This window comes from Aythya fuligula, chromosome 18, assembly GCF_009819795.1.
Source record: "Aythya fuligula isolate bAytFul2 chromosome 18, bAytFul2.pri, whole genome shotgun sequence".
NCBI lineage: Eukaryota > Metazoa > Chordata > Aves > Anseriformes > Anatidae > Aythya > Aythya fuligula.
Genome location: NC_045576.1, coordinates 5647532 through 5660928, shown reverse-complemented (window position 1 = coordinate 5660928; position 13397 = coordinate 5647532). Strand labels below are relative to the sequence as shown.

At 40.4% G+C, this 13397-nt stretch overlaps 1 protein-coding gene across 2 annotated transcripts; it reads left to right on the top strand.

Annotated features, from left to right (window-relative positions):
* The first annotated feature begins 363 nt into the window (after positions 1–363).
* LOC116496467 (cytochrome b-245 chaperone 1) lies at positions 364–12903 on the top strand. Of its 2 annotated transcripts, none has more exons than XM_032199584.1 (7): positions 364–588; positions 3109–3235; positions 4415–4456; positions 5620–5693; positions 6313–6409; positions 7841–7985; positions 8538–12903. In XM_032199584.1, the coding sequence occupies exons 2-7, from the start codon at positions 3151–3153 to the stop codon at positions 8665–8667; spliced, it is 573 nt and encodes a 190-aa protein (XP_032055475.1). In that variant the 5' UTR covers positions 364–588; positions 3109–3150; the 3' UTR covers positions 8668–12903. The 2 variants fall into 2 exon arrangements, with proteins under 2 accessions (XP_032055475.1, XP_032055474.1); XM_032199583.1 differs by having other exon boundaries at positions 3105–3235.
* Positions 12904–13397: the final 494 nt, after the last annotated feature.

Here is a 13397-nt window from a genome sequence, read left to right as displayed (position 1 = left end):
GGGGCTCCCTCAATGGAATATGCCCCTCATTGCACCCCTGTTCCCTCCTAGCCGCAGCACCTTGACCCAACCTCACAGCAGCAGGTGACTGTCAGGTTATGAACAAAGGACCATGCCCACCTCACCCAGAACAGGCCTAGCAAATTGTCATCAAATGTGTTTATTAAAGCCCTTCCACACGTTTTACCTTGCTCTATAGAACGTAGGGCCCCTCCTCTACTAACACACAAGCTTTCCTGCTTTTTTTTTTACGAGGGTTAAGCCATAAAACGCAAATAACGCCAGCTCTTCAGCAACACAACACTCCCTCTTAGTAGCCATCTTGAACACGGGCACGGCGCCGCCATCTTGGGCGCTGCCCTTCCTCCTCTAGCGAGAACCAAGCCACCCCTGAGCGGGGCGGGCGGGTTTCTTCAGCCACCGCTTTGCCCTCACTAAAAATGGCCGCCGGCACATCCGACCCTTCTTAAGACGGACGAGGCACCGTTGTGGCCCGGTAGCGGCTCTTTGTGGTCGGGGACTGCAGGAAGCGAAGGCACCAAGCATCCTCCCCGAGGCGCTGCTGTACTGCGACGGCAACGGGGGCAGGTAGGGCAGTGGGGAGCGGCGCCTTTTGTGGGGCAACCGGGCTGAAGGGGCACCGGGACGGTCCGGTAGGGGCTGGAGGGGCGCCGGTAGGGTCTGGTCCGGGCTCAAGGGGCGCTGGTCCGGTGTGGGGCGGGCTGAGGTGCAGCCCCCGTCAGGCGGAGGGTGGCATGGCGGGGGCATCTCTGTGGGGTGGGGCGGGATGCTGAGGCATCGCTCGGACTTCGTGATGGTGTTCATCAGTCCTTTATCGTTTATTGATCTATTTCAAGTGTACCGTGGATCCTGGGGCTTTCAGCGGCTTTTGGGGTCTGGAGGAAATGTGTCTGTGTTTCACATGGTGCTGGGGATCAGTTTAATGTCAAACTCGATAAATTGCTTTAGAGCTGCTTGTGTCCTGTTGCGATCTTAAAATTGTTGCGGCAAACTTGCCGTGGTTCTTAAAAGCATGCCCATGACTTCTAGGAAGTGCCTTTGTGCTTTGTATTCCCTGAGGCACCTGTCTTGCACACACCTGTGTCTGAGATTATGCCCCTGGTTTGGATGACACTAAGCTGACACTGGCGTTTGCATGGTTAGACTTCCCTGAATGAATATGGGAGGGGAAGAAAGGCATAATAGAAGCTTGCATTTATGGATTAAACTTCTATGCAAATACACTCTGTTTTCACCTGAGTGTGTATTTCATTAAATATAGCCATTTTTTTGCAGGTATCTCTGTGTATTTGATGCCTTATCAGATACTTTTTAGGTTGTAGGCAGGAAACTACTTTGTACATGCAGAAATCTATTCAGATGCATAGAGAGCACCCCACAAAAGCCATTTGAAAATCAAAATTTCATGCGTAACATCCGGAGGAGATGGAGCACATACATAAGTTTCAGATTCTCTCAGATGTGCTGTGAAGAGATTGAAATCAGTCCTGTGTGCTTTTTATTTAAATGAAAAGACATTACCAAGTCAGTTTTATTAAATGGAAAACCAAATCGCTTGCAGCTTTGTATCAACACTAGCTCGTCTGTGCAGAACTGTGGGAGTGTCATGTAGCATTTAAGAATGGCAAGATAAAGGACTAAAAATTGCATACTTTTTTCCTGTCAGCCTGGATGTGCTTGGGCCTGCTCTGTTTTTCATGGTTTTTTGAAGATGCATTGAATATGGGTATTCTTCAGGAAAGCCGTATCAGATGTATGCAGCTAATACCTTCTTAATGCTAAGCTCCTGCAAAATGACTTGAGTTGGCTGTTTAATGATGAAAATACCAAGTCAATAGAAGGAATTGGTGCTTAGTGTCCTCAATAATTAATGAACTGTTTAATGTTTAAGGTCTTACAGCCCCAGAATGATTCACAAATATTAAGGTTCCTAACATACCAATTGGGGAAGTTGATATGCTTTGTAGGATATTCTTTGTAGAAATCCTTCTTGGAAGAAGTGCTTAGAACCCTCTACTTTAATTAGTATTAAGGTTGTAACAAAGAGAAAATAATGGAATAAATTCTTGATTGAAGCCAACATATACCCTGATAACGTTATGATGCAATGCTTACCATGTATTTCTATTTCACTTTTACTGGATTGTGGTCTTTGTAAAGACAAATCTCGACTTGCTTACTGGAAGAGAAGCAGTAAGCAGCCTGTCCTTTCTCTGTCGACAATTCTGATCAGATCAGCTGGGTTTTTATGCCCCTTGAATCTGGTACAAATTTGTTTTTATGCCTGTGCTGATAGTATTAAGGTAGGATTGGGTTTTGCCCTGGAGCTCACAGTCATGTCAGAAGTCAAATTCTCTATATTGTAGATAATAAATAGATGCTGAAAATGCTGCGTGGGGTTGTCCAGCTCTTACTGGTTTTGACTAGTACCTGTTGTCTTAATCTCTGCTGTTACTTTGTGTTTAGGCTGAAGACATGATGTTGCTTGGGAGAGTGGAGCATTAGTGGAAATCTGTTTCTATTCTGGATTTGGCTTGGAGGATGGAGGGCCGTATATGGCATTATATGACACTGGCACTTGGTTAGGCTGAGGCTGTAACCCCTGCTGTTCTGTCATTTGGAATGAGACCCAGCGTGTGCAGTGCAAAAGGCTGCGTTGTCCCGCTTCAGCTGCTAGTACATCGTGGCTGCCTTTGCAGTTAGTACAAATGCTGTCAAGGAACACTTATTGATTTATTAGTTTGAAGAATTGTTAATTCATGAAGCACTCACATCATTTCAAGTTCTTGTTTTTCCACATTGCCTTCTGCAAGTGGGTTGTGGCAGAAAGGAATAGAAACTTTATCCCTGAAGTAAGAAATTTCTTGGAGAGTAGTTCAGTTTTCTGTTATGTAAGTCTCTTCCACCTGAGTGTTTGCGCTTTTTAAAGCGTGCATATTGTTATTCCTGTGAGGAAAAAGGCCCTGTCCCAAACTGGTACATATTTGTAGTCTAGGTTAAGACTTGATAAGAAGCTCTGACAAATGCTAAGAAGGGAGAGTGTTGGAGTCAGCAACAACTTACTATTTCTCTGTTTTGTCCAGCAAGGTTTCATGAGTCAGACTGGGCTGTTTGGAGTTTCTTCTGAAGATGTACATGCTGGTTGAAAACCGCACAAGTTCCTTTCTTCATCTGAAGAGGTCACCTGGCATCAGATCTTGGTCTGTCTTTGTTGGTAAGACTGCAGTATTCCTCTGTTCATTTCAGAGCTTGCTTTAAGGAAAGGGGTGAAGAAATAAATTCCTGGAAGAGCCTGTAACGAGAAATGCGTATCTTTCAGGTGTCTTCTTCGTGGAACATGATTTTTATTTGAATTCTCCTTTAGTGCAGTTTCTCAGTGGGTCTGAAATCTCTTCCTCAGTGTGGTAGTTTTACTCTGTGACTGATTATTTTTCAGTCTGTCACCTGCAGAACCTCAGAGGCTCATGGACTGAATTCTAAGAGTCTTGAAAGGTCAGGAAAAGAAAGTTGTCATAGAACAATGTAGATGTTTGGAACTTCTGAAGAGAACCCATGCTTGCATTGAAAACTTGAGGTTCTCAGAAACGGAAAAATTTGCAGTGGATGCACTGGAGCAATGCTGGAGATAGATCTTGCATGTGGCTAACAGTGAACTCTTGATGGCACTGTGTATGTGAAATAGGAAGTTGTGCCTGATGTTCTGAAAGCCATCTGTTTTTAAACAGTATTGTATATGCAGAAAAAAATAGGGGTGGTATCTATTAGGACCACCCTGAGAGCTTGTGGGGGAAATGTGGTATATCTTACTTTCCACTTGGGTAGATCCCACTGCATTAACACTACAACATTGTCATTGTTTTCAGTGATTTGGTTTGTCAAAGCTGCATCGAGACAAGATCTTTGCAGTTGCAGTCGCTCTGCCACAGCTTCCTCCTGAATGGAAGAAAGCAGTTGGTAGCCTCTGACATAACTTTATTGCACAACTCTTCTGTTGGCTCCACAGCACTTAAGAGGGGAAAAATAACCTTTGTAGTGTAAGCATGATGAACATAAATGCTAGCACACTTAATGCTGTACTGTGCTCGAGAGGCAGTAGGTGCAATTAGACTGAGAGTCCCTCTGAAATCCTGTCCATGATTCTGTTACTACCTTTTATTTCTGATCTCAGTCCCCTCTGCTTCTTAATTTCTTTATATAGAGAATAGGAGATTTTTATATTGAGTTCAGAGAAAAATAACTGACTGTCTTTGTATAGTAATCAGTGTTGCAATTGCAAGTCCCTTTTTTTGAAAAGTATTCTGATAAGTAATTGCTTTAATTTGAGTATTCATATGTTTTCAGGGAATCTTAGGTGGTGTGAGCTGCTTGTCCTAATTCTCTCCTCTTATTCTAGGAATAGCCTCCATAGGGTTGGCTGCTGCTTATTACAGTGCAGGTAATGGCCTACCATTTTTTTCTGTTGATCTGTCTTTGACTCCATGCGGCTCTGTCTGGCCTCATAAAGGCAGTATAGGTACCTGTCATACTTCGTGGTGTCGATATTAAAATCCAATAATTGTTGCCTGTGTCTGATATTTAGTACTCTGGCATATTTTGCTTTCAGAGTGTTTTAAAAATGTGATTAGTTGGTCCTCACAGCTCTCCTGGAAGTCACATCATGATTGTTTGCCACCATAGTGAAATGATTGCGTTGCCTTTGGAAGTGCTCTGTTTCGCTGGAAACTGTTAGAGCATCACTAGCAGAGATTACTTAAACAAACAAACAAAAAAACTTTAAAGAAAACCTTTAAAGAACAGTTACTGCTGCATCCCCCACTGCCAATAGAGCAGAATACATCGAATGACAAATCCTTCCATATGTGGAATTCCGTAGGCTGTCCTGTGATTCTCTTGCTGCATCCTGTTGAGTCTCAAATTTTAAAGCTAAACAGTGTATAGGAATATTCTACTGATATAGTCCATATTTTTTTTATTGGAAGAGCTTAAGTCCACTGAATGCTGCTTCTGACTCCAACTATATCAGACATCTTAGACATTGCTACAAAGTACTCTGAAATAATTCTGAGCACAGTTCTGCTCTCCTGCCAGTGAAAGTCTGAATAAGCATGTTGTTTAGGCTGCTATATGTAAACATTTAATAATATAAAATAAATGTTTGTCAAGAGGGCTGACTTTCCTTTTATGAAGAAACATGTTTGCTTCAGTGAATTGCTTTCTGTTGTCCCTCACCCTTGTCCTCTGCAGCACTAATGTTTGGGAGTTGATGGCAGGTTGAGAGTTTTGTGGATGCCTTTTAAGATGCCTTTTGCTTTTAGGGAAGAAAGATGTGTAATGATGCTACAGCCTTGGAAATAATACATATACTTAAAATTCTGCATGGTTTGGAGCCCAGTGTAGATGGAGTCTTTGGAAAAAAATAATTCCACTTTTATTATTTTGGAAAAGTGCTGTAAAATAGCTTATATCATACTTAGGCAAAAATGTTGCACCAGAGAAACCACTTTTTTCCTTGTTGCCTTTTAAAGGCACATGTAGATCTTAAAATGTTGAATACCAAAGAAGGAAAAATCCTAAACTTGTACATCTTTTGTTGTTCAGACAGCTTGGCATGGAAGCTCTTCTACATGGCTGGGTGTTTCTTTGTGGCAGCACAGAATCTGGAGCAGTGGGAGGTAAGATGCTAAACTGAGGAAATGAGGCTGTTGTGCTAGTTCAGAAACAGTCAGGCGTTGACTTTGGTAGCCTGATGCACTTTAGTATCATGAAGTTAAAACAATTTATGCTTTTAATTTAGAGGAAACACTTTGAAATTGCTATACTGGGACTAGAATTAATTAGGGCACTTAATTCTTGAACTACATAAGCATGACAATGATGCTAAACATAAGCCTTTTTTAAAGGGAAGACCTGCCCTAAGATGCTTTGTGGCTTTCTCCATGTAAATAAGCAAAATAAGCCAAATGCATATGTGAAAAGTGAGAATTACAGGAGCACCAAGTGTTCAGGTTTTATTTCAGGCATAGTTTTTATTACATGAAGAATGTAGCAGGACGGGCAGTGAAACCAGCTCTAACTTGGCTTTAGAAATTGTGTAGGAGATATGGTGAAGCCTGTTAAAAGCCAAGAGCAAGACTTCGGTTTTAATGGCCCAATAGTAGAAGACTGTCTCTATTAAAAATAGCTATATATTTTTCTGATTATTTTCACATGTAACTGCTATATGTATTATACTTTGAAGCCTAGCTATTGATGGTATTCTTATTACTATTTTGTGTTTTTACAATTTTACAGGAAGCTATATTTGATAAGAACAAGGGAACAGTCTGCCTAAAAACATTCAACCTCTACAGAAAAATACTGACTTTATCAAAAGGAGGCAATGAACAAGGTGAGAAAGCAGTATCTCTGGTAGCAACTGTGATTGATTAACAACAAATGCGTGCTTACCCATTTGATAACATTCTCTGCAGTTTTGTACTCCAGTTAGCCACACTTGTTTCCATATCTATTTTGCTTCCAAGCTGCAGAAGTCATAAACTGCCTCTCAGGACCGAAGTGTTTTTCAGGTTGGGGTACTGAAAGCATTGTGTTAGTCATTTTAATTCAGGATAACTAAGCTTATGTGTGGCTTTCTGTAATAGTCTGAGCCATTCCTTTGGAAATGCTCATATTTTCCTATCCTACTTTGCTAATGGGACTGGTGGAAAGGCAGAAAACTTGGATCCCAGGGTTGAAATTTCTGTTCTAACTCAGGTTTAGTAGCAGGCAAATCTTTAGATATGATGTGCAAGAAGGCATGTTGCATATTGCAGAACTGGTAACTGAGGATGGGAGAGCAATTAGACATCTAGGGAAAGCACACTTAAAAAAAAAAAAAATAAAAAAATTAGTGGCCATTCCATTTTATGCTTCTGTATATTTTATTCATACATGTATGGGTTGATACAGCAAGTACACTTGGGTTCCTAACCTGTGGTATGCAACCCATTTCAAAGCGGTAAGCAACCAAATCCAGAGCAGGTAATTTGCCAAAGCAGGGCCAACAAGAGCAGGTTGCTCAGAACTGTGTCCAGCTGGGGTTTGAATGTATCTGAGACTGGAGATTTCACCTCTCTGGGGAACATAAAATCATTAAGGCTGGAAAAGACATCCAGGATCATCTGGTCCAACCATCTCTATACCACCATCACCTACTAAACCATGTCCCCAAGCACCACATCCAACCTTTCTTTGAATACCCCCAGGAATGGTGACTCCACCTCCCTGGGCAACCCGTCCCAATGCCAGACTGCTCTTTCTGAGAAGAAATGTCTCCTCATTTCCAACCTGAACCTCCCCTGGTGCCACTTGAGACCATTCCCTCTAGTCCTATCGCTAGTTATCTGTGAGAAGAGGCCAATCCCTAACTCCCCACACCTTCCTTTCAGTTGCAGAGAACAATAAGGTCTGCCCTGAGCCTCCTCTGCTCCAGATTAAACAAACCTGGTTTGTTTGTCCTTCTCTTCAGAGGTGCTTTGCAGCTGGTTGGCCCCCAGCTTGTACTGATGCTTGGGATTATTCTTGCCCAGGTACAAGATTCACAAGATTCCCTTTGAACTTCATGCAGTTCCTGTCTGCAGTTTGTCCTGTCTGCATTTCGTTCACAATTTGTTTTGCCTGAATTGCTCAGCAATTGCTTGGTATTGTAAAAGTGCTAGTTGTACGGGATCAGAGCAATAGTGCTCAAGAACAGAGTTCCAGTCCCACAAGTCAGGAGTAGTAGTGCTGAGAGTTTTCAGGAATGATAGTAATAGACTTTATTTTTCACATCTGTTTACAGTGGTGGCTCTACTGCATGAGATCAGAGATGTGGATGTGGAAGAAGAGACTGTGCGGTATTTTGGGAAGGGTTACATGGTTGTGCTACGGTTTATCACTGGATTTTCACACCCACTGACTCAGAGCGCTGTTCTGGGCTGTAGAAGGTGAAGTGTGGATTTTTTTAATTATGAAGTATAAGATAGGAAATACCAATCACATGGACCAGTAACTGCCAACTATTGAGACAGTTATCTTGGTTCTATTATTATGCATGTTGATGTTACCTTGTGTTGTTCAGTTCAACTTCTTTAATCCTTTTAATTTTTAATACCATCCTGATCAGGAGACTTACTGTATTTAGGTGTTTTAGATGCCTTAGTACTGCATGCCTGCTTCACAGCTCAACTGTGCAATGGCAGATTAATTAATTTGATTGTTTTGCAAAGAGCGTAATCATCAGTTGCCAAAGGATTGATAATAAAAGCAGCACCTTACAAGGAATCTTGCAGCAGGGCCTGTGGAAAAAGGATTGTATTCTGATGTGGTAGTAATTGCTTGGCTTTGCATGCCTTCACATGTGGGATGCTGTCAGTCATGCTCTATGCCATGTATCAACTGGTCCTTCAACCAGCGATTCTCAAGAATTAGTGTGCCTGTTTTTGTTTAATCAGCACTACAATTCCATTAACTCTTACACTGTTTCTTCCTTTCCACAGTGATGTGGAAGCAGTTGCCAAGCTCATTACTAGCTTTCTGGAATTGGACAGAGTGGCAAGCCAACAAGATCTCTATGAGAGCAGCGAAACAGAGGCTAGTGACGCTGATGAACCACAGGATGAATATTAATACTGTCATGAGCTGAAGAAAGCAGAGATTTTTCAAACATCTGGAAAATATGCTGGTTCTTCAGAAAGAAATTCCTCAGTCTTGACCAGGGCATTTATATACATGTGCATTTTCAATGGGAGGAATCTGTCTTAGGGCACCTCTTACAGTGCTAAACTGCTTCAAGATCCACACTCCCAATAATGCCATTGTAGAGTCCAAAGCAAATTGTTTTATTTCTTCCTTTGACTTAGTTCCTGAATGTGGAGGTTGCTGTCTTCTGAATTTTGTCAGCTCATCGAACACATTTAGGAATGGTTATTTATTAATGTATTGGTTTGAAATTGTTTATTACTTTTCCATTAATGAAGTGGAGATACAGATGAAAACTTCCACTTATTGCAAACATCTGCTGCAGGTACAGTATGTGAAATACAGAATAGTTGAACTTGTAATTCATAACACAGTGCTTTGAGGTTTTCCTTGAAGTATTGCGTATGATGGAATATATTGCTAAATTGTTTTTAAGCAGTTTAATATATACAATAAGGTGATGCAGGGTAGTGGCACTTTTATATTCTCTACTACTGACTTGCCATTAGATACTAGTGGGAATCAAAGTTTGAGTGACTGTCTGGAATTCTAAACATCAGGTTGATCAATTGATTGCACTGTCTTCTCTTTGACTTGCCAAGGAGCCATAAATAATAACCACAGAATGATCAGGTTGATCATCCAGTTTTTGACATGCTCTGACTTAATCCTGTTCTGTTTAACTTCTGGGCATAGACTACACAAAGATAGAGTAGCCTTATTCTAGACTTAAACTTCTACTATTTTAACTGTGTATTTAGAAAGGAGACAAGCACATGTTACTTTTAGGTAGGGAAAGGACTGTCATACATTGCAGCCTAGATTTTTTTTTTATATTTCCTCACTTGAAATGTTTTTTTTTTTTTTTTTTTTTTAAGATATCTGGGGTATATCTAATGTTTCGCTTATGCCCATGTCTTACTTGGTACTGTCCTCTGTTCTGACCTGTCGTTTCACAAATACATAAATACAGACTTTCCAAGGTACTTTTTCCAAGTTAAAGCTACCTCTATTAGTCAACATGTTTTGCTGGAACTAAAAATTCCTTGTGCCTATATCAACATGTCAGTACAGTAAGACAAAAGTTGTAATGAATTGCAGTTTCCTTCCGCCTGCTAAAATTGCTTGTATTAAAGTTGATCAGCTTGTGTTAGGAGTTGTATGGTTTTAAGACCTGCCTTAAAAAAATGCTTGTAGTACAGATTCCTCAAGGAGATCTGAATGGGCTACCAGGTAACTGAGTGGTCTGCCTTCATGTTTAGCTAGCAGTTAAATGTCTTTTATCAACAGTTTCTTCAGGGCTTAACCTGCTTTTCTGTTTCAAAGCACTCTACCTCTTAAAGTAAAAGCTATGAAATGATTTCAGCAGAAGCTAGATCACGTAGCATGTTCCAGCTGTAGGAAACTGTGCACATGCTTATCTGACCAAAGACAGGCTGTATCATGATTTTGCTTTTGCTTCCAGCCATTTATGTCAGCTGTGAGACAGACGTAATCTTACTGTTGTTGCTTTGAAAGGTTTATCAAAAGTGTAACAGGGAGAGAGCTGCTTTTGATGCAGCTCAACTGTGGCACAGAAGCAGGTCTATCAGTATAAAATATGAGAAACTTGTAGTCATGTTGGTATCAAAGCAGACCTCTGCAAATGGATGTGCTTGTGAAGTCCTCCAAACTGGTTGGCTAATTCTTTGGCTTTTAATTTCCACATTGCTAGGTTTATGAGGCTGCCATGTACTAATGTGGGAAAATAGGTTGCAGCTAATTAACCATATTTGACCTTTATTCTAAAGCACAGCTGTAAAACTACAAATCCTCAAACCTGTTATAAAATAAAAAACAGAAAATAACACTTTAGAGAGATCTTAATTTAAATCCACTCTAATATGTACCCTCAGTAATACTTAATCTGGAGAGGAGAATGAGATTTGGCATTTGGAAAACTTTTTTCAGCACTCTGTAAAATGAGCAGCATCAAGTGTTGTAAGGACTTCCAGGAGTAAATACTGTAAGAACTGCGTATGAATGATATAATGTAAGAGAGCTCTACCTACAGATACCTGTTTTGTAGCAAGGATATCCAGCAGGAGTACACAGTGTGCCTGTGCATTGCACTTAATATTCTGAACCTACAGATTTGACCATTAAGCGGATGAAATGGACAAAACTGCCTGCATTTGATCTTGATTTCACAGTTGTTTTTTTTTTTTTATATTTCCATGAGAGGTAATGTCACAGGGAAAATACACAACATGTTTTGGCTTTCCAGATAAAAACTGTTTTTATAAAGGCATTTCTGTTGATCTAATGCTATACTGTATCATGTGCCCTGCTTCTGCTGAGTTCTTCTGTTCATCTAGCTTGCTGTGCATTCTGGATATTAGCATTATGTACTTAGGTATCATGTAATATTATATAAAGACTAAACCAAAATGTAAGGAAAACTTAATTTCCAGAAAGCAGCAAGACCTGCTGTAAGGTATTAGGTAGCTTGTAATACGTTCTGTGGAATAAGTTGCATTTATAGCTGCTGTCCAATGCTCAGCTCCTTCAAGATGTTCTGCAGTGGTCCTCTCACCCTCTGATGTCCTATTTATACTAGGCAGGCAAGAGAGGACTGGAATTTTGAAGCCCCGTCTTTCATTTAGAACAGCTGGTGTGATCCTCCCTGTACTGTTTGTTTTGCACATGGCAGCTCTGTTCCCATAAAATCTAGAATGACAGAATGGAATCATAGAATGGCTTGGGTTGGAAGGGACCTTAAAGATCATCTGGTTTCAACCCCCCTGCCATAGGCAGGAATGATCTAAAACAGTTTCAAATGAGAACCTGAATTCTGTAGACTGCTAACAACAAAGGGTGACAGAATTCCTTACATGCTGTGGGTTCTGCCTGCAGGCCATATGTTGGACACTACGGACCTGATATGTACAACTGGGAGCTTAGTATATCATGAAACCAACCTACAGTGCAAGTAAATGCAACTTGGTCCTTGGATTCTATAGGTGAATGTGTATCAGTCTGTGTTTCTTGACTGTGTGTTTCTTGATTCAGGTTTTGAACTGTCTTGGTTAAACGGTTTGTCCTTTGTAGTTGGGAGACATAGCCAGATAACCAGATTTCCATGTTTTGCAGTAACTGTGCATGGAAAAATAACCTGCAAGTTGCAGTTCACACGGATCTGGTCGTGGCAATGTTTGTGGACTCGTGAAATAGCTTGAACTGCTCAGAACAGCAGGTGCTAACTCAGGACAGGTTCTGTTCTGGCCTTGCTATCCTCCAGAGTGCCTCAGCTGCCTCACTCTTTTTAATTGTCCTCTCATCTTTTCTTGTCATTGTCAGTGTTTTGTTGAAACCTTTTGTTTTCTCAGTTTCTCTTGGGTCTAGCATATAAAAAGGCTCAGTAAATGTAGCCTTATGTGTGCCTGATCTAAAGCTGCGGTACTAAAAGGAGTGAGTAAAAGACTAGTTTTGGCTAGTGTACGCCTAGAACAGTATTACAAGAGACGTATTCAAGCTATCTGTACCTCAGGATGCCTAGTAACCTGAGATCAGGCAGCTGTAGCTCATATATGACTTAAGTACACTTTGGAGTCTGCATAACATGTTAAAATCTACCCCACTGCCCCATAAACCAAACACTTTCTATAAATAACGCTTTTCAATATAACTATCAGAAGAACCATTTGGCAGATGCTTCAGCTTAAACTTGAGTAGCACATTTTGAAGTTAATTGTGTATATACAGTTGGGAGAGATCCTGGTCTTAATAGTCACACTGAACAGAAGCTAGACTTCATGTTGTACAAAGGTAGAAAGTTGCATTATCTAAACTATGCTCTAATATTCCTGTATTTCCCAAAATGAGATGTGCCAGTAACTAGGATCACTTCTTTGGTTTCAAAGAACATCAAACTATGCCATATACTAGAAATGTGACTCTTGTGCTATATTCATGAAGTTACACAAATAATAAAACCCAAGCTGGCTTACATACTAAAGAAGTGATAGTTCTGACGCTGTAGTAGGTTGCTGAGGCAGAAATACTTCTGGAAAATACTTAGAAATAGCTTTTTTTACTTTAATATGCAAGTAGAATTTCAGCAAGGCCTTGTATGTTTGTCTTTTTCTATTAAAAATAAAAGTCCATTGATAAAATCAACTTTAACTTGTTTTATGTCATTAGTATTTTTCTTTGACTGTAATTAAAATGTATTAATATTGATGGCTGTCTAAATTACCACTTGGCACAGGCCTACTGGGTGGGGAGGAGAGCAGAGTGGATGAAGCACCAATATGTAACTTATTCCCAACCCTGCTTTCACTTACACATTGTCACATAAGCTAATGCAACCAACTCTCCACTGGTGCATAAATGTGCATTTTTCCTCTTTAAACCAAACCAACATACCGTATGGAAAACAAAGGCAGGTTTCAACACATTTTGTGTACCAAATGATTCATTAGAGTAAAATACGATCTTACAGAGTTAAAGGTATGCAACTTTTGAGTTAAGGTTTACAGGGCAGTTGTGTATCTCCATCTAAAAATCAGATGGGCTGAATTCCTAGAGCCTTATTGATAAGATAAAGATATGTTATGCTATGCTATAGATCTTGTACTGCATGCATCTAGAGCTATGCTCATTTTACAATTCCAAGA